The sequence below is a fragment of the Dama dama genome, chromosome 11 (assembly GCF_033118175.1).
Source record: "Dama dama isolate Ldn47 chromosome 11, ASM3311817v1, whole genome shotgun sequence".
NCBI lineage: Eukaryota > Metazoa > Chordata > Mammalia > Artiodactyla > Cervidae > Dama > Dama dama.
Window position 1 is genome coordinate 74,859,177 of NC_083691.1, and position 23,657 is coordinate 74,882,833.

The 23,657-nt window shown below is 37.7% G+C and overlaps 2 protein-coding genes across 3 annotated transcripts in view; one reads left to right on the top strand and one right to left on the bottom strand.

Moving 5' to 3' along the window:
* Positions 1 to 1,151: 1,151 nt before the first annotated feature.
* Positions 1,152 to 13,491, bottom strand: CRIPT (CXXC repeat containing interactor of PDZ3 domain). 2 transcript variants are annotated; one of them, XM_061155483.1, is made up of 6 exons: positions 13,361 to 13,491; positions 11,080 to 11,145; positions 7,308 to 7,362; positions 3,960 to 4,063; positions 3,578 to 3,642; positions 1,152 to 3,258 (listed from the first exon to the last, which is right to left on the bottom strand). In XM_061155483.1, exons 1-5 carry the CDS (start codon positions 13,374 to 13,376, stop codon positions 3,578 to 3,580), a joined length of 306 nt encoding a protein of 101 aa, XP_061011466.1. In that variant the 5' UTR covers positions 13,377 to 13,491; the 3' UTR covers positions 1,152 to 3,258. The 2 variants fall into 2 exon arrangements, with proteins under 2 accessions (XP_061011466.1, XP_061011465.1); XM_061155482.1 differs by having other exon boundaries at positions 1,152 to 3,642.
* A 126-nt stretch (positions 13,492 to 13,617) lies between these two features.
* Positions 13,618 to 23,657, top strand: part of PIGF (phosphatidylinositol glycan anchor biosynthesis class F) — a 30,293-nt gene continuing 20,253 nt past the window's right edge. The window contains exons 1-4 of the mRNA XM_061155479.1: positions 13,618 to 13,713; positions 15,852 to 16,100; positions 17,240 to 17,331; positions 18,854 to 18,970. Coding sequence (XP_061011462.1) covers positions 15,873 to 16,100; positions 17,240 to 17,331; positions 18,854 to 18,970 — 437 coding nt within the window. The 5' untranslated portion in view covers positions 13,618 to 13,713; positions 15,852 to 15,872. The remainder of the gene's footprint in view (positions 13,714 to 15,851; positions 16,101 to 17,239; positions 17,332 to 18,853; positions 18,971 to 23,657) is intronic.

Sequence of the window (23,657 nt, forward strand, 5' to 3'; positions counted from 1 at the left end):
ACCAATAGGACAACAAATGGAACTGGAACAAGGACTATAGATTAGATGAAAATATTAATGTTAAATTCCTGAATTTGATAACCATACTTCACATGCTTGCTCTTATGAAGTACATATGTAGTATTAAAGGGTGTGATTTCTGCAATGTATTCATCATGTGGTCAAAAAAATGTGTAAGGAGACAGAAAATGGTAAAGCAAATAGAAACATTAACAAGCTGAAGTACAGAACAATGTATACATTTCTTCTGCCTGAAATTCTCAAAAAATAAATATGTATCTATGCATGTAAATATATATTTCTAGGATACTAAAATTATTAGTACTCTCCTGCTCCCCCAGGTAAAGGAATTAGAAGCTAAAAAGTACTAGGTAGTTGGCATGAGGCTGTAAAGGGTTAAGTCTCTCTTTTCTCAACCCTTAGTTCTATCCCACAGAGAAAACCGTATATTTGTATACATAAACTTCTGCACAAATACACAAATCTTGTATTATTTTGATGGCTGCATATTTTAATGAAAGTACTTAAGAAATTTTCTGTTGGTATTTGTTTCTGACATACATACATTAAATACAATCTGAGATTTTTTTTTAAAAATGTTATTTAACTTGATAAAGGCTATATGTGATCTTAACCTGTCATGTTATATTTTCTATTTTTTAATTTCTTAAAAAAAATTTTTTTTAAAATATTTTATGTTTTATTTTGGGACTTTCTTCCTCTTTTAATAACTTCTATTCAACTTACGGCAGTCACATTGTTATTTCAACAATATGAAGGTTTATAACACTTATACTACTCCGAGGTATAACACTGACAAATATCTTCACAGAACAACCGGAGTCTGGCCACTGGATCATTTACAGTAGAAGGCTAGTCAGGCATGAATAGGAAATATGAGTTGTGGAAATCCATATCCCAGTTGATACTTGAAAAATGTACTTTCCCAAAGTTGACCAATGCAGCTTTTAATGGATCTGGGTCACTCTCTTAATCAGGTCCTATTATGTATCCCTTGTGTTGATTTTAGCTTAAAATCCCAAATTAAAGCATGAGACGATACTTCTTGCCCTCAGAGCTATTGTTATTGTATTTTTCATTATTGCTATGATCTTTCTGGGTAAGAATAAGAATTTTTTTCCGAGGGGGAAAAAACCTTATGGATAAAATTAAACAGTTAAAACTTTAAATACTTTCCACAGTAGTTTTAAAACAAATAAAAATGTGGTATTTATACCATGTGTATCATCATTGTATCTAGTCTACCATTTTATAGTGATACATCTTTATACTGCACTTGGCAATGGGGAATACTTTTTTTGGCCTCCCACAGTAAGCTTGTTTCAAAAGCAGAAGTCCTGTACCTCTAAAGGCAGCAAAAGAAAAGGCTTTGTCTGAAACCTGAAAATGAACAGACAGCCCAGAAATAAACCCACACACGTAAAATATACAATGGAAAAAAGACAATCTCTTCAGCAAGTAGTGTTAAGGGAAAGTTGGACAGCTGCACGTGAATCAATGTAGTCAGAACACACAGAACACACCCTCTCACCACACACAAAAATAAACTCAACATGGCTTAAACACTTAATAAGACGTGATATGATACCATAAAACTCCTAAAAGAGAATGCAGGCAAAACATTCTCTGAAATAAATCGTACCAATGTTTCTTAGGTCAGTCTACCAAAGCAATAGAAACAAAAGCAAAATTAAACCAACTGGACCTAATCAAACTTATAAGCTTTTGTATAACAAAGGAAATCATATACAAAATGAAAAGAACCACCTACAGTCTTGGAGAAAATATTTACAAATGATGTGACTGACAAGTGCTTTATTTCCAAAACACACAAACAGTTCACATAATTCAACACAAAACCCAAACCACCCAACCAAAAAATGGGCAGAAGACCTAGACACGTCTCCAAAGAAGACATACAGATGGCCAACAGACACATGAGAAAGATGTTCAACGTCACTAATTATTAGAGAGAAGCAAATCAAAACTACAGTGAAGTACCACCTCACACAAGTCAGAAAGGCTATCATTATAAAGTCTACCAATAACAAATGCTAGAGAGGGTATAGAGAAGAGGGAACCCCCCTACAGTGTAAGAATATGAGTTGGTACAGTCACTATGGAAAACAGTATGAGTGTTCCTCAAAAAACTAAAAATTGAACTAACATATGATCCAGCAATCCAACTCCTGGGCTTATATTCAAACAAAACTACAATTCAAAAGACTGACACATAAAATGGAATATTACTCAGTCATAAAAAGAATGAAATAATGTCCAATTAACATGATGGCCTTAGAAATTACTGTACTAAGCGAGGTCAGAAAGACAGATACCATATGATTTCACTTAAAGGCAGAATCTAAAATATGACACAAACGAACCTATCTAAGAAACAGAAACAGACTCTCTGACAAAGAGAACAGCCTTGTGACTGCCGAGGGGGCTGTCAGGGTGAGGAGATGGATTGGGAGTTAGGGGTTAGCAGATGCACAGAATGGATAAACAACAGGGTCTTACTGCATAGCACAGGGAACTGGATTCAATATCTTGTGATATACCATAATGGCAAAGAATTTAAAAAACAATGTATATATACGTATAACTGAATCATTCTGTTGTCCACAGCAGAAATTAACACAACACTATAAATCAACTACACTATAGTTAAAAAAAAGAAACCTCAAAGCAGTCTTTTAGCAGTCTATATTAAATATATATTTAAAAAAAGAGTCAAAATGTTTGCTTTGTCTATTTATTTTTGGTGGGGGAGGGAAAAGAAGAGGTTAAAAAAATGTTTGGTGTCTGCTTCAAAGCACTTTCCCAAAGAATGGTGATTCATTCACTATACATCATTATGGATGCACAATGTTCTTCTGGCTTTCATGATGGTCTGAATTCAAGGTGATATGTGTTTTTCTGAAATCCAGTGTATTTTTTGGACATATGTGGGTTGTCCCTTGAGTTCCTGTTCTCATATGAAAGGTACTGGCACGTTGGCTTCACGAATAAAAAATAACATAAAAACAACTTTTGTTTAATTTGGGTCTGGGATAATTTATTTAAGGAACTATTAAACAACAATGGGCTCAGATATTTAAATGCCCTATGATGCTGCAATTAATTAAGGAACGGCTGATTCTAAAGTTACACAACCAACAGGGAATGAGGGAAGGATTACAAGTCCGAATGCCAAATTCAAAGCCATATATCAACAACTTCCTTCTTTTGCAATATCTATAATGTAGAGGGAAAAAGAATAAAAATTATGAGTAATGATAAATTAAAAAGTGCATACAGAACTAGGAAAATACTTTTGTTAGATTTGCTACTTACTCCAGTTAAATAAGATGTTTGTAAAGAAAATAAAAGCTTAAGGCAGAAAACTAGTTACATTGCTGCTGAACTTCTTAACAGCAAAAGAAAGAATACCAGTCTACTTCCCTGGTTTAATTGTCTTAAGACATGTTATTTTGTAACTTGAACATCTAAGTTGTGCCTTGAAAATTCAAAGCAAAAAGGAAAATCGTACAGAAAACCAGAAACTTCAATACACCTAAACAGACGTTTGCTTGTAGTTTTTGGTATCCAAAACCTTTTTTCCACACATAGCGCAGATGCCTAAAACAAACAAACAGAAAACTCATGTAAGCAATCAAATGTTAACAACAGCTAATTATATCAATCAAATATTTAACTAATACCAATGATTTGGTTTATTTAAGTCACTGCTGAAGGTAAAAAAAAAAACAGCATCAGAAAAGAGAAAACATATATATTTTTAACTATGATAAGTTCTATATATTTTGCCTTAGAAAAAAGAGCATTTATCTGACAAATAAGATTTATGAAGGGCTACTTTTTTACTGTGTTATCCAAATCAGTATCAAAAGAAGTACTTTGATATAAATATAAAAGTGGTATTAAGAGAAACTCACCCTTTTTGTAGGCACAGCCCTGGCAATAATGAGAACCCGGTTGGTGTACAGAACTTTTACAAATTCTGCAAGTGGAGAATTTATTCTTTCCATATGGATCAAATCTAGAGATTTTTTTTAAAAAAAGAAAAATGTATAATACAATAGAAATACTCTTAAATAACCTCACTTAAGCAACAAATGTGATTAATCTACGCTTTCTGGTCCCTCTATAAAACTCTACAAAATTGATAGGCATAGCACTCTTCTAACTGGCTACTCTCTTAACATACCTGCACACTTCTGCCCCTTCCATGTAAGCTGTATGCTTATAAAGAGTCATCTGTACTTAATCCCAAACCTGTTTGTAATAGTTGTATTTGTCAATCTATTCACGTGATACAAATTAAATATTACGGAAACTCATGAAATGAAGAGTACAAAAAATGTAACTGATCTATTAAAAACTAAGTGAATACTTTAGGATGACCAGGAAAGAGTGAATCATTAAAACTGCTACAGCATTAGTCATGGGTAAGAAAACTTAAAAATTGAGAAAAAATTCTAAATGGAAGGACTTGGCCCTTGAAAAGTGTCAGTTCTTGAGCTACTTTAAAGATACTGAAAATATATATTCTGGTTATGATTTGTATAAGGCAAATTATAAAGTAGACTCATATTCAAAAAGTCTTGTCTCAATGTAAAATGATTGATGAAATATATGTACAGCTATGTGCTTTGACTTAAAATAAGGTATGTGTATCTCTTCATAATTGCCTAGTTTAACTGATATTTTCAATTAACTGATGTAAACTTCTTTGTATAAAAAAGTTTCTATTAAATGAAAATGTCATCTTACTGTAACTGGAGTGCAAAATAACTTCAGAGGAAATACTTCCCATCAAATTGGCAGTAACTTTTTGTAACTGAACTCATATACCAAATACCAACACTGTCCAGACCTGGTTTCTTCTCTTGGGTACAATACGAGAGCTCATTTTCAAAGGTTAATTTTTCTAAATCCAAAAGAATGTCACTTTACTTCCCACAAGGGAAGTTAAAAGTGAACCTGATGTGAAGTAATTAGCCTCCAACTAATAAAAAAATTAAAAAAAAAAAAAAAAGTGAACCTGATTCTTCCTTTGAATAATAAGCTCAATTTGTTTGGACCTACAAGTCTACAGATTACTTTTTCTTAGAATCATATTTTTTTCTAAAATGTACATTTTAATATATCAGAAATCTTATGTATACTTCCCAAAATGAGACATTTAAAATATCCCAAAGTAATAGCTACTTATTAATGATACTGAAGTCAGTTTGGGAGCATAAAGGAACTAGAAGGACCTAAAACTGTATGTTCTATAAAAGAAACAACTGGGTCAATAATAACTGAATGATCTTAGAAGACATCAATACGTCAGTCAACAATACACAATGAGACAATGTACTGAAGTTTAAGTCTATCATGCTATTTTATACTCATTATTTAATAAACACCTCTATGTGTAAGGCACTTTATGTATTAGAAGCTTTATTATTAAAAGCCAAAGATGAACTTGACAAAGCTTCTGTCCTCATCCAGTTGACATTTGTGAGAGGAGACAGACAGTAAGTAAGGAGACAACCACACTTTTAAGATAGTAATCCCTGTTGTAGAGAAAATTCAAAGAGGATAGTGTGGTGGACAGGAGGGGAAGGAAGGAAGGAAGGAAGGAAGACATTAGTTTAGATGCTGGTTAGGGACTGTCTCTGAAGAAACGACATTTCAGCTGCAACTCAAGTAACCAGAAGGAGCCGGCTATGTGAGCTCTTAGGGATGAGTTCTAGTAAGAGAGCACAGTAAGCAAAACCTCTTCCAATGAGAGTGGGCTTGGTAAATCTGATTCAAGAGCTGGCTCAATGGGAAGTCACAGAGGTAGGAGGGGCCAGACCATAAAGGACCCTGTGAGAATGTGGCACAGGGCCTGGATTTTATTCAATGTAAAAGGAAACTCAACGGACAGTTTTGAGCAAAGGAGTTAAATATCCTTTAAGGAACCACTCTGATTATTATAAGAATGAAGTACAGGGAATCAAAGAGGAAACAGGGAGACAGAAGCTATTACAGTATTCAATAAGAAATAATAATGATGGTTTAGAAGCGGGTAATAGCAGTGAGATGAACAGAAGAAGGTGGATTCAGGTTACTTTTTGGTAGTAGAGCCATAGAACTCACTAATGGCTTTGGGAAGTGAATGAAATGAAGAAATCAACGAGGAATTTTGGTTTGTACAAGTAGGTTGAACCCCAGAGCCATGATGAGAAGACTATGATTAGACTGAAGGAAAAAGAGGATGCTTGTCAAACATCAAATTAGAAAAGTCAAGGAGGCAACTGGATATATGTCTGGAGTTCAGAAAAGTCAGGATGAGATATACATGTGGAAGTCATTAACATACAGTTTGAATTTAAAGGTGTTGGACTAAAGTCACTTGAGGAGAGATAGCAAATTTATAAATGGGGAAAAAAAGTCTAGGATTAAGTCTAGAAGCACTGGACTGAGAAGGAACAGTTAAGAGGAGTTAAGCGGAAAGGAGAATGTGTTATCTCAAAGCCAAGAGAATAAATGGTTGAAAAAAAAAAAAAAGAGAGAGAGAGAGACAGCACACTTTTGAAAGGTTAAGAAAGGTAAGAACTGAGAAGCAGCCAACAGTTTCAAAGGTCATGTGTGATCTTGACAAGAGTAGGTTTATGAGTGTGGTAGAGACGGAGGCCTGACTACAGTGGCTGAAGGCTGAATATAACTTAATGACACTGAGAAAGTACTCTCTAGATATGGCTTTTGAAAACTTCTGCTATAAAAGGAAGCAAGAAAATGGATGCCACCTGGAAGAATTTATGGAGCTTTTAAAACTGAATATAGTAGAGCATGGTGTCAAAAATTGTTTTTATGGTAGGAGACATTTTTATCCCCATTCCTTGGTAAAAAAGCAATGTCCAGGAAAGTTAAGGAACTGTTTTGACTTGCTTAAGGTTATAGAACTAGACAGTAAAAAAGTCTAGATTCAAATTTATGTCTGACTTTAGAGCTCATGATCTGTCCACATTTGTCTGCTGCCTGTGATTCATAGAAAAACTAAGAACTAGGAAAAATAAGTACTATTTTCTGGTCAAATTATAAAAATAATATATATCTTCATATATTGATACAGTGAAAAGAACAGGGTAAAACCAATAGGATGTAACAGATAGCTTGGTTATACACCCTGGGAGGTACCTAAGTCTATGCTTTATTAAAACACAATGAGGCAAAACAAGTTCATTCCAATATACTTAATATTAAAGAATGGAAATTTATGACTGCTTTACAGATGATCTTTTACTTACCTTGCTTTTTTTGAGGTCAAAGCCTTATTTTCGTTCAGCTTTCTTCCACCACTTTCTGCATTGAAATATACACACACTTTAGTGGGTTATTTCTACACATTTCACATAATAACATAGCCATGCAACATTTAACAATTAGAAAGTCATCTTTTGACTTCTAACCAATCAGTTCAGTTCAGTTGCTCAGTCGTGTCCAACTCTTTGCAACCCCAAGAACTGCAGCATGCCAGGCTTCCTTGTCTATCACCAACTCCCAGAGCCTACAGAAACTCATGTACATTGAGTCAGTGATGCCATCCAACCATCTCATCCTCTGTTGTCCCCTTCTCCTCTTGCCTTCAATCTTTCCCAGCAGCAGGATCTTTGCATAACACAGTTTTTCGCATCAGGTGGCCAAAGTAATGGAGTTTCAGCTTTAGCATCAGTCCTTTCAATGAATATTCAGGACTGATTTCCTTTAGGATGGACTGGTTGTATCTCCTTGCAGTCCAAGAGACTCTCAGAAGTCTTCTCTAACACCACAGTTCAAAAGTATCTATTCTTCTGTGCTCAGCTTTCTTTATAGTCCAACTCTCACATCCATACATGACTACTGGAAAAACCATAGCTTTGACTAGACAGACCTTTGTTGGCAAAGTAATGTCTCTGCTTTTTAATATGCTGTTTAGGTTGGTCATAACTTTTCTTCCAAAGAGTAAGCATCTTTTAACTTCATGGCTGCACTCACCATCTGCAGTGATTTTGGAGCCCCTAAAAATAAAGTCTCTCATTGTTTCCATTGTTTCCCCATCTATTTGCCATGAAGTGATGGGACCAGATGCCATGATTTTAGTTTTCTGAACGTTGAGTTTTAAGCCAACTTTTTCACTCTCCTCTTTCACTTTCATCAAGAGGCTCTCTAGTTCTTCTTCAGTTTTCGCCATAAGGGTGGTGTCATCTGCATATCTGAGGTTATTGATATTTCTCCCGCCAATCTTGATTCCACCTTGTGCTTCATCCAGCCCAGTGTTTCTCATGATGTACTCTGCATATGAGTTAAAAAAACAGGGTGACAATATGCAGCCTTGACGTACTCCTTTCCTGATTTGGAACCAGTCTGTTGTTCCACGTCCAGTTCTAACAGTTGCTTCTTGACCTGCATACAGATTTCTCAAGAGACAGGACAGGTGGTCTGGTATTTCCATGTCTTGAAGAACTTTCCAGTTTGTTGTGATCCACACAGTCAAAGGTTTTGGTGTAGTCAATAAAGCAGAAGTAGATGTTTTACTGGAACTCTCTTGCTTTTTCAATGATCCAACAGATGTTGGTAATTTGATCTCTGGTTCCTCTGCCTTTTCTAAAACCAGCTTGAACATCTAGAAGTTCATGGTTCACATACTGTTGAAGCCTGGCTTGGAGGATTTTGGGCATCACTTTGCTAGTGTGTGAGATGAGTGCAATTGTGCAGTAGTTTGAACATTCTTTGGCATTGCCTTTCTTTGGCATTGGAATGAAAACTGATCTTTTCCAGTCCTGTGGCCACTGCTGCGTTTTCCAAATTTGCTGGCATATTGAGTGCAGCACTTTCATAGCATCATCTTTTAGGATTTGAAATAGCTCAACTGGAATTCCATCACCTCCACTAGCTTTGTTCATAGTGATATAGTGATGCTTCCTAAGGCCCACTTGACTTCACATTCCAGGATGTCTGGCTCTAGGTGAGTGATCACACCATCGTGGTTATCTGAAGATCTTTTTTGTACAGTTCTGTGTATTCTTGCCACCTCTTCTTAATATCTTCTGCTTCTGTTAGGTCCATACCATTTCTGTCCTTTATTGTGCTCATCTTCGCATGAAATGTTCCCTTGGTATCTCTAATTTTCTTGAAGAGATTTCTAGTCTTTCCCATTCTATTGTTTGCCTCTATTTCTTTGCACTGATCACTGAGGAGGGCTTTCTTATCTCTCCTGGCTATTCTTTGGAATTCTGCATTCAAATGGGTATATCTCTCCTTTTCTCCTTTGCTTTTCGCTTCTCTTCTCTTCTCAGCTATTGGTAAGGCCTCCTCAGCCGTTTTGCTTTTCTGCGTTTCTTTTTCTTGGGGTGGTCTTTTCCCTGTCTCCTGTGCAATGTCACAGACCTCCGTCCACAGTCCACCAGGCGCTCTGTCTGTCTGTCAGATCTCGTCCCTTAAGTCTCTTTCTCACTTTCACTGCATAATTGTAAGGGATTTGATTTAGGTCATACCTGAATGGTCTAGTGGCTTTCCCTACTTTCTTCAATTTCAGTCTGAATTTGGCAATAAGGAGTTCATGATCTGAGCCACAGTCAGCTCCTGGTCTTGTTTTTGCTGACTGTATAGAGCTTCTCCATCTTTGGCTGCAAAGAATATAATCAATGTGATTTGAGTGTTGATCATCTGGTGATGTCCATGTGTAGAGTCTCTCTTGTGTTGTTGGAAGAGGTTGTTTGCTATGACCAGTGCATTCTCTTGGCAAAACTCTATTAGCCTTTGCCCAGCTTCATTCCGTACTCCAAGGCCAAATTTGCCTGTTACTCCAGGTGTTTCTTGACTTCCTACTTTTGCATTCCAGTCCCCTATAATGAAAAGGACATCTTTTTTGGGTGTTAGTTCTAGAAGGTCTTGTAGGTCTTCATAAAACCATTCAACTTTAGCTTCTTCAGCATTACTGGTTGGGGCACAGACCTGGATTACTGTGATACTGAACGGTTTGCCTTGCAAATGAACAAAGATCATTCTGTTGTTTTTGAGACTGCATCTAAGTACTGCATTTTGGACACTTTTTGTTGACCATGATGGCTATTCCATTTCTTGTAAGGAATTCTTGCCCACAGTAGTAGATATGATAGTCATCTGAGTTAAATTCACCCGTTCCAGTCCATTTTAGTTCACTGATTCATAAAATGTTGATGTTCACTCTTGCCATCTCCTGTTTGACCACTTCCAGTTTGCCTTAATTCATGGACCTAACCTTCCAGGTAGACTAGCCTATATCAACATTGTCAAAAATCTTCATTTAAAAGCCAAGTTTTCAAGACACTACTTAAAAATAAAAGAATTTTTTACTAAGAGAATAAAATTTGGATAAAAGGCAATCATTACAGGAACTCCCTGGCAGTCCACAGTTAAGACTCTGCGCTTTCACTGCCAAGAGGGTGGATCGATCCCTAATCAGGGAACTATGATCCTGCAAACTTCACAGCATGGTTGGGGATGGGGGACAGGGTGTGGTGGTAGAAAAAAAGCAATCATCTTATTCCTCAGACTCAATGTAGGACTTTGGGAATGGGTCTATATTTACTCTATCTAATGTAAAATCTAGACACCACTACTTTAGTGCCAATGACACTGAATAGCGAAAATATTTTTTTGTTTCCTGTGAAAAAATCCTCACTGTAATTAATGATTATAACGGTGAAAACATTTAAATAATTTGTTCAAGAATATAAAAATCAGGTGAAGAAAAGGGACTTTCAATGCTAACCCTAATTAAGCTTAATCAAATCAATTATTAATACTATGATGCACTCGTTGCTTAAAATTCATTTTTTTGCTATATCCTTTCTACCAAATCAGGAACCCTGACGTGTCACTGAAAGAACGAAATAGAAGAATATATTAAACAGTTGGGAGATCTAGTATTCTTTAATGTCTAATAAATGAACTATGCTGTACATATAACAATATTTCATTTTACAAATAATGTGAAAATGGAAACATTACTTACAGGAAGTATCTCATTCAATATCTATGTTCTAAAAAGAAAAATACCTGTGGTATTCCTTGCACCATCTTTCCATGTATCTGGAGTGATAACAGTACCAAGTTTCTTTTCACCTATTATAAAAAGACAGTAAAAACAAGGGGGATTAGTGTTTACTATCTAATAAATACAGTACATTATGCCTAAAGTTCACAATGGTATCACCAGTCACAATGTACAAGCCTGTTAATGCTGGGGTCAGGGCCACTGAACTGAGACTTAAGGTATTAACTGTGGGCAATGGATAACTGACTCTCAAGTAAAATTTGTGGATAACAGGATGGCTTATAATAGGCTTCCTCTGTACATGTATAAACAAATCTGATAAATCTATTCATTCCATAAATATTTACTAAGCATCTCTGATGTATAAGCCATTGTACAAAGCATAGAGAAAAGTAAAATGAATAAGATAAAGGTCTAGATTTCAAGGAGTTTATAGCACACTGATTTCCCTAACAGTAGTCCTTAGTCTGAGTCTCACAGGTAGGCCACAGACAATATATGAGTAAGAAGAAACCGTACAGAAACTTCTTTTATATTCATTTTTAAGTAGGCTATATTAGGTCCATAGCTTTCATCACATTCTCAAAGGGCTCAGAGAACCACCCCCAAAAGTTAAGAACTATTCAACTATAATATAAGCTGGAAAATAAACAGTATAACAATTCAGAACTGTAGTACTAGGAGAAATCTCATGGAAGAAAAAAATAACCTTGATCAGGGAAATCCAGGAAACCTTTGTGGGGAAGGCAACAGAGAGGGTTAGTGGCAATGGGACTGGTAAGAGAGAGGAGAAAAGAGGATGAAGGTAACCTGGATAAAGGACACATCCTGGGGAAAGGCATGGAAAACTCAGGGTATGTACATACAGGCATACAAAACAGTTTGGTTTGGCTGAAGTGAAGAAAATAAGGAAAATAAGGGTTAGTGGAAATGAAGTTTAAAACGTAAGCTAAGGCTTTATTGTGGAGGGTCCTTCCGAATGCCAGGCTCCAAATATAAAAACACCAAATTATTTTCTGTACTCTGAAAATTTAATAAAGAAACCATCCATGGTCATTCTTTCACCTAATACAAAAACTCTGATTCAAACTCACGGGTGTCTGTGTTCAAAGTTTTATATACTATGGGGATATAAACAAAATGGATCATGTTAATTATCAGGCTATGAGGACTTGAATCCTTTTTACAGAAGAGTCAAGACATACCTAACGGTAGGAAAAAGGTATTTGAGGATATGACAGCTCATTTTAAACCTATAAACAGTATGTGAAGTCAAAAAATCATATTTTCTAGAACTCTCAAGGGTTGGCATTAGAGTCACTGAATGGCAACTATAAGGAGGAAAGTGTTAGTTGCTCAGTCCTGTCTGACTCTTTGCAACCTCATGGACTGTAACCTGCCAAGCTGCTCTGTCCATGGAATTCTCCAGCCAAGAATACAGGAGTGGGTTGCCATTCCCTTCTCCAGGTGATCTTCTGGACCCTGGGATGGAACCCGGGTCTACCTGCACTGCAGGAAGATTCTATAGATTCTGAGCCATCAGGGAAGTCCATAAGGAGGAAAGACTTCTCTAAAAGCCAGAGAAAACTACAGAGACTTCTTTGAAGATGTAAGATCCTCCTAGCCCCATGCCTCAGTACTCTAGGCATTCATGCAAAGAGCACTTAAGCCATTGGGTGGGATCCTGATTTAGGCTTGTTAGATAAAGTACAGGACACCCAGTGAGATTTAAATTTCAGATAAACAAAGAATACATTTTCAGTAAAGAATATGGTAAAAGTGCGTGCTTTGGGACAAAGCACTTAATAGTAGTAGGAGCAGCAAACAGGGCCAAGCCTCAAATACAGCATAGGACATATTCACACTAAAAGTTATCCGTTGTTTACCTGAAATTCAAATTTAACTGGGCGTCCGGTACTTTTATTTGCTAAATCCAGCAACTCCAGATGTTGTGGAAGTGGTTTTTAAGATCCATTCCAACCCTGAGGCTCTGTGAAGCGAGGGAGCCTGTCAAGAAGCAGCACAGGATGATAGCCGGGGTCGAGGGGAAGCAACCGAAATAGACAAAACGGAGCAAAACTGGGACCACCCCGAATCCAACAGATACAGGACTATACGGTCATTGGGGAGGGGCCGGGAATGGTAAAATAGCAAGACAGAAGGACAGAGACTTAGAGTCAGAAGCCTGTGGCCGAAGGAAAAACAAAAAAAGGGCAAAGTTCCCAGGGAGTTCGAATTAGGGTCTCCCAGCCTCTTTCTCCCGGAGAAGTCTCCTTAACTCACATTTTTCGCACACCATCCTTTCGCGACGATACCCTCAGCCGCAGTACAAGCAGCAGCTGGAAGATACCAACACTACAGCCAGGAAAGAACTCCTCTTCCGGGTTACTAAAACTCACTTCCGGCCCCACCGCCCTTCGCCCCGCCTATCCTGCACCTGGAAAGCAGCGGGAGGAATAAACGCGAGAGCGAAGGCGGGGCTGCCTTCTTGGTCCGCCCCTCCACTTCTGCGATTGGCTGTGAGGCCTTGGGTCTCCGCCCCACAGGCTGCGCCTGCGCGAGGCTCAGGGCAGTGGGTGGCACCTGATGGTGGGAGGTAGTAACCCTCCCTTCCGTTCCGCGGGTGGGAGAGATAGGTAAGCCCAGCCGAACGCCCCCCGCATGCGAGCCTCCCGAGGCTGCAGGCCACTTTCGCCAACTGGCCGGAAATCTCTGTCCCCGGCCAATTGACGCCTGCCTGCCCCTCGAGCGCCGCCCTTCCGGCGTTACCCAAGGGCTGCCCTGATGGACTGACCTCTTTCGGATACGTCTTTCTGTGTCTGTACCTCCGTTTCTCTTGGTCTCCACGTCTGTGTTCTTTGATTATGCTTCTCAGCTCTTCCCTCGCTGCCCACACTCTGGTCGGCTGAGGCAGGCTTAGGCAGAGTCCGGAGCGATGCAATTTGGGATGAAGCTGCAGGTTAATGTCCCGCCAAGGCTCCTCTAGGAGTCGCTCAGAAGGGCCTTCTCTACCTCTGCAAGGCTTGAGGGCCTGGGTCAGGTCTGACTGCGGATTCCGGGTTCCTGGCCACCTGAGAGGGCACCTGACCAGAGTCGTCCTCGGCTGGCCAGGGCCTGACACAGGGCTGGTTTCTCAGAAGGGCAGCACTGGACCAACTCTTTGTTCATTCACTCATTCCGCAAGCCATCTGAGTTTGGGTGCCGCTCACTGTGTTAGGTCCAGATCTGCTCGGTCAGTTGGGATTCTGAGGGTGGCCCAGAGAAATATCTGAAGGGTTGTCTATTGAGAGAATATATTCTAGATTTCCCTCCCCGCCCCTCAGCTGAGCGTAGCACCTGTGAGAAACATTTCCTTTCTTGCCATTCATTCCCTTCTTGACCCCTTGGTGCGTATATATCAGCGAGGCTAGGTTTTGAAATGGCTTTAGCACTTGAGAGCTTGAGACCTTGGAGTATTTCTTAATCTGTTTTAGCCTGTTTCCTTATCAGTAAAGTATTAATTTGTGCATTTGAAAAGTGTAGTGTGAATTAGAATGTTGGGATAAGGTGTGGATTCGCCCTTTTGCCCTGTGGGCGCCCTGTGTGTGTGTGTGTGTGTGTTTATAAAATATATATATATATATATATATATAGGCTTCCCTGGTGTCTCAGTGGTAGGTAGAGTGCTCAGTCACTCAGTCCTGTTCGACTCTCTGTGACCCTGTGGGCTATAGCCTGTCAGGCTCCTCTATCCATGGGATTTTCTGGGCAAGAATACTGGAGTGGCTTGCCATTTCCTTCTCCACAGTGGTAAAGAATCTGCCTGCAAAGCAAGAAACTCAGGAGACCTGAGTTCGATTTTGGCTGGAACAATCCCTTGGACAGAGAAGCCTGGCAGGCTACACTGTGGAGTCGCAAAGAATCTAACATGACTGTGTGAATGAGCACATTGTCCATATCCAAATGTATGTATATATAATTTTTTCTGGACTGTTCACCACAGTGTAACCTGTGGACTGTTACTTTAATAAACTCCTTACTTAACATCAGTCCATACCATGTATAGGCTCTCTGTTAGATAATTTGTAAATATGTACATACATCAAATATGTGTTTCATAGAAAGAAAGTAAATATTTTTCTTCCTTTCATTCATACCCTGCTTTTGCTTGGAATCTGGCATCTGTAACAGACATTGCCATTTTGGTATTTTTGCAGCACTGGGATTCCTTGGTTTAGCATAATGTTCTTTGAAGGCTCTTGATCACACTGGCCACCACTTGAGTATTCCAGTGTGTACCTGGTGTTACTTGGCACTTGCTAGAAAATGTGAACTACTGTGATGTTAGCCAAAGGTCCATAATGATAAAAAATGCCAACAGTCCAGCCAAAGTGTATTATGGGGTTCCTAGAATGCATAGCTTATAATTCCAAAAGGGCAAGTTATTAACCTATGCCCTTTGTTTTCACCTCTGATTTTGGCAAAGAAAAAAAGGAAAGGAAGAATACAATGGATTGCTTAAATAGTCCTAGCACATGACCATGTTGCAGAAACTAAACACAAATGTTTAAGAAATTAGTTAATGTGTCCTTTTTTAGGCTGTGAGAACAGTTTGTATCCTATTAGTCTACATGTATATTTCCACATATGCACCTCCCTGTGTTCTAGCACTTAGACATTTTTGCCCATAGAAAACTGACTTTGGTTCATGGCTTATTTTTAGACGTCGAAGCATTTAGGACAATGCAAAAAGTCATTATTGTCTATGCTCTTTTCTTAATTTGTTTTTCATTAGATAGCCACTCAAGAAAACACCATGAAAGATACTGACATCAAGAAACTACTGTATACCCATCTTTTATGCATATTTTCAATTATCCTAAGCATCTTCATTCCATCATTCTTCTTGGAGAACTTCTCAATATTGGAGACACACTTGACATGGTTATGCATCTGTTCTATTTCTGTAACTGCCGTCAATTTAGTATTGTATTTAGTACTGAAACCAAATGTGTCTTCTAAAAGAAGTTCATTATCATACAAGGTAAGGCTTATTTCTTGATAAATGATTTTTAGATGTAGGTAATTTTCTTTTACTGGAAGGATAAAGTATTAATCAAGCACTTATTAGGCTATTTACAGTGAATAAAGAAGCTGATATTTTCCCCCCAAATCAGTAGTGTATTGCTTGCTGAAAGATTGTCCATAACGTTTGATAGATTCTTGCCATGAATTCATTGGATATCATAGCATTGTGAACCTATATAGTCATGTTTTACATCATCATAAAACATGATGAAGATAAAAACATGTAGCAATTGCACCTTTAAACCTTATAAGACATTTCAGTGTATTTTCATGTGTCTTTTGCATTTCTGAAAGACACACTGGGTTTTTTAGACATTATAAAATAAACCACCTTGGTAGCTCTTGTTTCAAACATGGCCTTCCTTGACTAAATAGTAGTTGAAGTTTCAGATATTGGAATCTATTTTCTGGAGTATTTATTACAATGTAACACGACTATTATTTGAGAAGTCCTCACTCAACATTATTCAGTACTATATACATATGCTGTTAGGTAATTTAAAACATGTTTACTGCCCTTTGATATAAGAAGCTCAATGTGTGTTTTACCATTAGATCTTCTTGAAGTCAAGTAGGTCCCACGCACTGATTTTCAAACATGCAGGTCTTTTTTATAGTAACATAAATATGATTTGGGGAATTACTTAATATTGTAATTTTTTGTCCAGTTTTTCTAGGAATTTTGTTTTAAAATGAAAAAGATTTATCATAGTTATTTTCTGTAAATATTTCACATGTAACATTATCACACAACAAGAACTGTATTTGTTTTTTTGTGTATCCTAGCACTCTTATCAGTAGATATTTCATAAATACTGCTTAACAGCATAATTCAGTACATAGCAGAGGAGCGAAAATGTTTTCTGATTCTGCTGTTGGTTAGGTGTGTGGAATATGGGGGTGGATTCTTGTCTTTTAGGCTTTTTAAAAGTGTTGTGTAAAGCATGTGTGATCTGACTTCAGGAGCAAATCCAAAGAATAGTCCCCCTGTACCACTCAATGTGGGACCAAGTTGTATTTGTAGATAAAATTCAAAGTATCTGCTGTCCTTCAGGCACTCTCTTGATTCATTATATTGTTCATTTCTTTTTTTAGGTAACCAGATTTTTGAAATGCTGTATCTACTTTCTTACATCTTGTTTCTTCTTTCATGTAATTTTTGTTCTGTATGGCGCACCACTAATAGAGTAAGTCTGAAATGTGTACCTTAAGCCAATTATATTTTATAACAGTCATTGGTAAAACCAAATGCTGATTCTGTTGGTTACTAGAGAAAAAAATGGTGTGTTCAGTTAATGGATCATGGAAGGATACTGACATCATTGCGCTTCCTTGCCAGTGTTATTTTTTTTTTTATTAAAGGCAGTGAAATAACTTAATTCACTAAATGCTCCTATTACCTAGCCTTCTGTTACCCAGTTGCCTGAGGAGGGAGGTACATGAGATATTGTCCTATAGCAGTAAGTGTATGATACTGGTAATCATAATTCCTTAGAACCTCTAAGAAAACTGATTATAATGATACATATAAATTAGTTACAAACAGCATATCAGTTCCTAGTAAATGTGATTCTAAACTGCTCAAAAAGTTTGTTTTCTTAAAAGTCAGTAGATCGCTGTATTGGAGAAGGCAATGGCAACCCACTCCAGTACTCTTGCCTGGAAAATCCCATGGACAGGGAGCCTGGTGGACTGCTGTCCATGGGGTCGCTAAGAGTCACACACGACTGAGTGACTTCACTTTCACTTTCATGTATTGGAGAAGGAAATGGCAACCCACTCCAGTGTTCTTGCCTGGAGAATCCCAGGGACAGGGGAGCCTGGTGGGCTAACATCTATGGGGTCGCACAGAGTCAGACGCAACTGAAGTGACTTAGCAGCAGCAGCAGATTGCTGTATTTAATTACATAATAAGCTAATGTTTATAGTTGAAAGGTAAAACTTGACTGAGTACCTTTTCTAAGCTGAAAAATTTTAAATTAGTGAAAGGCAGATTCATGAATATGTCTTATGCACACAGTAGTTGAAGAAAGTTCAGCTTAGCAGTGATAAATGATCATGGCGAAATGAGTGATGTAATACACACACACACAATAATACACACACACACACAGTTGTGTGTGTATATATTTGTGTGTGTGTGTGTGTGTGTGTATCTGGTTATATGTGCACACAATAAGTTAATAGGCAGTTATTTTCTAGAGCAGGGACAAGACCTTTGTAACAGGAAATGGTAGTGTTCTATCTAATCCATTTAGAGTAGTGGATGTCTGGAGCAGTGGTTCTCCAAGTGTGGTTCTAAAACCAACAGCATCAGCATTTTATCAAAATGCAAATTCTCAGGCCTTAGTCAGAAACTAGTTTACTAGTTCTTCACATGGTTCCAGTATAAGCTAAATCAAACCACTGGTTGCATAGAAAGTTCCAGAGACTATTGAGGAAAAAGTTAATGATCTAGAAGTGGGTTTTCTTGCAATGGACAGTGTCAGTATCACAGGGCATTTAACACTTATGAACTGTATAGTTAGAGCCAGATATCTGCTAGATTGTTTTTTTTATAGTTTGCATTTCATTAGTAACATTTTTTATAGTCATCATTTTGGTAGGACAATAGGTTTATATTATTAAATTTGTTTAAAAATGACACAAAATGTGTACATGCACGTTTAACACTTCTTAAAAAGTTAATGAAGGTTTTCTTTTTTCTAGGTTGGCACTGGAAACATTTTCACTTGCAGTTATTTTGTCCACTTTTACTACTGTACCTTGTTTATGTTTGTTAGGACCAAACTTCAAAGCCTGGCTAAGAATTTTCAGTAGAAATGGGTAAGTTTTAATTTTATATTCTAGAGATGTTTGAAGTATTAAAAGAAACTAGCTAGTTAGTATTAAAAAACTAACAAGGTACTTTTCTATTCAGGGCAACTGTTTCTCAGCCCTGGATGGTTCTCAGAGACGCTTTCCGGGCACACTGCAGCTGGGGACCGGGACCAGGGAAGGATTGTGTGCACTTGAAGGGGACCCAAGCAGGCAGAACTATAGGCCTCTCCCTCCACTTTAGCATGATTAGCTCTGCTTTTTTCCCCCCTGTATGGTAGAATTTCACTTAGTCTTTTGTATGAAAAAGAAAACTGCTACCGAAAGAAAACTTTGGAAACACTCCCTGGGGATACTTTTGTCACTGTGATAAAATTGCTGCAGATAAAATTGCTTCCATACATCTTTTAATGTAGAACTGGTGTTCATTCGCGAAAAATGTTTAGTGTTAACAACCATAGTTTCTTGTTCAGCCTCTTTTGTGGTGAGACATCCAAGTGCAGGTTTTACAGGATTTTATTCCCTTAGTAGCTGTATGTATTTTCAGCATCACTAAGTTAAAATTTTAGCTTCTTAAAAAGTGTTGAAATTACTTGTATCAGAAATGGTTGAGTCATAACTAAGTAAACTAAAAGTTAGTTGGTACCCATGATTTTGTCCTATTTATCATCCAGCAGCAAAAACTTCTTGAGCCTTTAACTCTGTTTAGAGTTTGTACAGAGTTTGTACAAACAGTTTGTGGAGTCTGAATCACCTGATTCTCTCCCTGAGGGGCTTGGATATTCGAGGGGCAGGGATGAGACGAGCGAAAACATAAGACTAAATTTGTGTAAAGTTTTAGGAACTCAGTAGTGGGGGAGATCCCTTAAGAGTGAGCTGGAATGGGGATCTATGAAAGACTTGGATCAGGAGTAAGCGATTTGGTGAGACTAAGGGGAAAAGGGAGACACTGCATGCTAGAGGAATGAATGAAATCATAGAAACTGAAATGAACGTGGTATTTTTGTGTGATTTGGAAGAGAACAGCCCAAGTAGAGCAAATACTTGCCATGTAGCTAGACTCCATACATTACTGACTTTTTCCTTTTGAAATGCATACTGTTTGTTCCCCTTCAGGACCATCTTCTAGTGTTCATTAAGTCTCTAGAAAACAAAAGTGTATCACCATTGAATACCTTTTCCCACATCATTACCATAGTATTCCAAATAGCATTGATTTCTTTTCACATTTTAGTTTGAAAATTTTAAACAGTGAAAATCAGTTGAAATCTTATTGGTTTGGATTGCTGATTTATCCAGCTTTGATTTTGGTTTCTGATGATAGCACTAATGGTGCATTTAGGGTGATATTGTCATCTGATTGTACAGTCAGTTCTGCTATACGATGGCATATGCATATCTAAAAATCCTTGCCTTATACAAAACTAAGCAGGAAGAAACACAGAGCTAGGGAAGAAAATGGATTTGAGGTGCAACACTCAGAAACTTCGTCAGTAACACATCATAAAAGATATTCAGTACTCAGAAGAGCATGTGCACGCATGCTCAGTTATGTCCGACTCTTTGCACCACCGTGGACTGTAGCCCACCAGGCTCCTCTGCCCATGGCGATTCTCCAGGCAAGAATACTGGAGTGGGTTGCCATATCCTCCTCCAGGGGATCCTCCCAGTCCTGGGATTGAACCCCTGTCTCTTGCATCGGCAGGTGGATTCATTAAAAAAGTAGGAACTTAATAAAAATGATAGGGCAGTTTAAGACATGTTAAATATCTAAGAAATACATAAATATTGTAATCAGTTTGTCACTTTTCCTTGGGCTAAACCTGAAATTTGCTTTTGGAAGTAGATGTGGGAGGAGTTGCCTCTTGTAAGGAGAGTTGTTGAAAAGTTAAGGCAGATGGTGGAAGGTGTGGCTCAGATACGTGAGGGGAGCTGAGACGGCTGGGAGACGGGTTTTTTTAAACAGTATGGAGATATAATTCAGACAGCATATATGTCACCTATATAGTGTCCAATTCAGTGATTTTTAATGTATTCACAGATATGTGCAACAGATATGTCAGTTTTGAATATTTTCATTACCTTAAAAAGAAACTGTATCCTTTGGCTATAACTCCCTATTCCTCTCCGCTAGCTGTAAGCACCCTGGAGAAGGAAATGGCAACCCGCTCCAGTATTCTTGCCTGGCAAATTCCGTGGACAGAGGAGCCTGGTGGGATACAGCATGGGTCACAGACACTTAGCAACTGAACAAGCCCTCAGCAACCACTAATCTATTTACTGTCTGTAGATTTGCCTGTTTTGCACATTTCATAACAATGGAATCATATAATATGTGATGTTTTGTGATTGGCTTTTTCATTTATCATGATGTTTTTGAGGTTTATCCACGTTGTGTAGCATGTTGTTAAGTCATGTCTGACTCTTTTGCTACCCCATGGATTCTAGCCTGCCAGGCTGCTCTGTCCAGGGGATTTCCCAGACAAGAATTCTGGAGTGAGATGCCATTTTCTTCTCCAGGGTATCTTCCCTACACAGGGTTCGAACCCTGTCTCCTTCTTGGCTGGCGATTCTTTACCACTGAACCGCCTGGGAAGCCAGTTGTAGCATGTGTTAGTACTGTATTCCTTTCTATTGTTGAATAATAAGGATGGATATGTACCACGTTTTGTTTATCCATTCATCAGCTGATAGACATCTGAGTTTTCACTTTTTGCTGTTCTGAATAAGTTGCTGAAGGAGTCTGTGTGCAGGTTTTTGTGTGGATATATTTTTAAATATGGAACAGTTTTTTATGTTTTTAAACTTTACTGAGGAAAAACTGATGATATAAAATTATACATATTTAAAGTGATTTGATATACATTGCAGAAATGATTCCAAGATCAAGATAAGTAACACATATGGATAAATGTTTTTATTTCACTTGAGTATATGCCGAGGAGTGGTGGTGTTGGGTCATATAGTAACTCCATGTTTAATCATTTGAACAACCGCCAGACTTTTTCAATGTGGCTGTTCCATTTTACACGTCCATAGCAGTGTGTGAGGGTGCCAATCCCCCTACATCCTCACCAACAGTTGTTAGTATTTGACTTTTTAATTATTGCTATCCTTATGGGTGTGAAGTATTATCTCTTTGTGTTTTTCATTTGTATTTCCCTTTTGACTAGTAAGGTCAAGCATCTTTTCCTGCTCCTATTGGCTGTTATATGTTTTCCTTGAAGAAATATCTCTTTAGATCGTTTGCTCATTTTTCAATTGAGTTTTTTATGTTTTTATTACTAAGTTGTTAGAGTTCTTTATGTATTCTGGATACAAGTCCTTTATCAGATGTATGGTTTGCAAATATTATTTACTCTCTTTCTGTCTGTTGTTTTCTCACTTCCATGACAGTGTTCTTTGAGACACAAAGATTTTAATTTTGATGAAATCTAATTTATTTTTTCTTTGGTTGCTTGTACTTTTAGAGTCATATCTAAGAACCCATGGCCAAATCCAAGGTGTTAAAGATTTACTCCTGTGTTTCCTTCTAAGAGCTTTCTAATTTTAATCCTTAAATTTGGGTCTTTGATCCATTTTGTGTTAGTTTTTGTGTGTGGTGTGAAGTAAGGGTCTCCCACTTTATTCCTTTGCATGTGGCTTCCCAGTCGTCCTAGCATCATTTGTTGAAAAGCTGTTTATCCCTCTGAGTGATCTTGGCACCTCTGTTAAAAATCAATTGATCATAAGCACATGATTCCATTTCTGGACTTCCAGCTCTTATCCCATTAGTGTATATCCTGATACCAGTACAACACTGTCTTGATTAGCTGCTAGATATTTGAGGGGTGTGCATGTTTTATGTATTCATATGCTGCTCAGTTCAACTGGGTGCAGTTTTTGTGTTCACTCAGTGTTCCTCACAGACCAAATCACTCCTATTGTTCTTTAATATATCAGTCAAATTGGAATAAATTCAAATTTTCAAAACAAGCATTATAGCAGAACTAAATATATAAATTCCTAATATTTTAAAATAGAAAAAAGTCAAACTTTAAAACTGAAGGGAAACAGTAACCATTCTTAGTTTCTCTTAGGAATTTATCATGAACTTATTATATAGACATTTTCTGAGCCTCTTTCTTTTGATAATTTGTTTGAAGTATAGTTGTATTATATGTTATATGTTACAAGTATATGTACAGTATAGTGATTCACAATTTTTAAAGGTTATATGCCATTTGCAGTTATTATAGAATATTGGTTGTATTCCCTCTGTTGTACAATATATCCTTGTAGCTTATTTTGTACATGATAGTTTGTACCTCTTAATTCCCTGCCCCTGTATTGCCCCTCCCACCCTGAGAGTCAAGTGAGATTATGAAATAGTAAGTGCTCAAGAAATGTTTGTCAACTGGGTTAACAGTTGTCAGGAGACATTTTTATACTTCATACTCCCAATCCTGACTGCCATTTGTCTTAGTACTTTTCTTGGTTTAGGTAACAGACCAAGGAGTGCTAAGCAGAGACAACCACAGGAAGGAGGAATGGTTTTTACAGTATATTTAATGTAAAGTTGATTTGAACTTTGTCGTGGGGAACTTAAGTCGTCATGTCTCTACCATACATTGGTGATATTTCAGTTTCCTCCTATCACTTCCCTATCACTTTTATCATACTTCAAGGATTTAGTATAAATATGTCACATGTCCAA

Excerpts from the sequence above, each read along its gene's own strand:
- CRIPT (XM_061155483.1), bottom strand. Across the intron at positions 7,363-11,079 it reads TGGTGCAAGGAATACCACAG|AAAGTGGTGGAAGAAAGCTG; the intron begins GTATTTTTCTTT and ends ATTTCAATGCAG. Across the intron at positions 4,064-7,307 it reads TTGACCTCAAAAAAAGCAAG|ATTTGATCCATATGGAAAGA; the intron begins GTAAGTAAAAGA and ends AAAAATCTCTAG.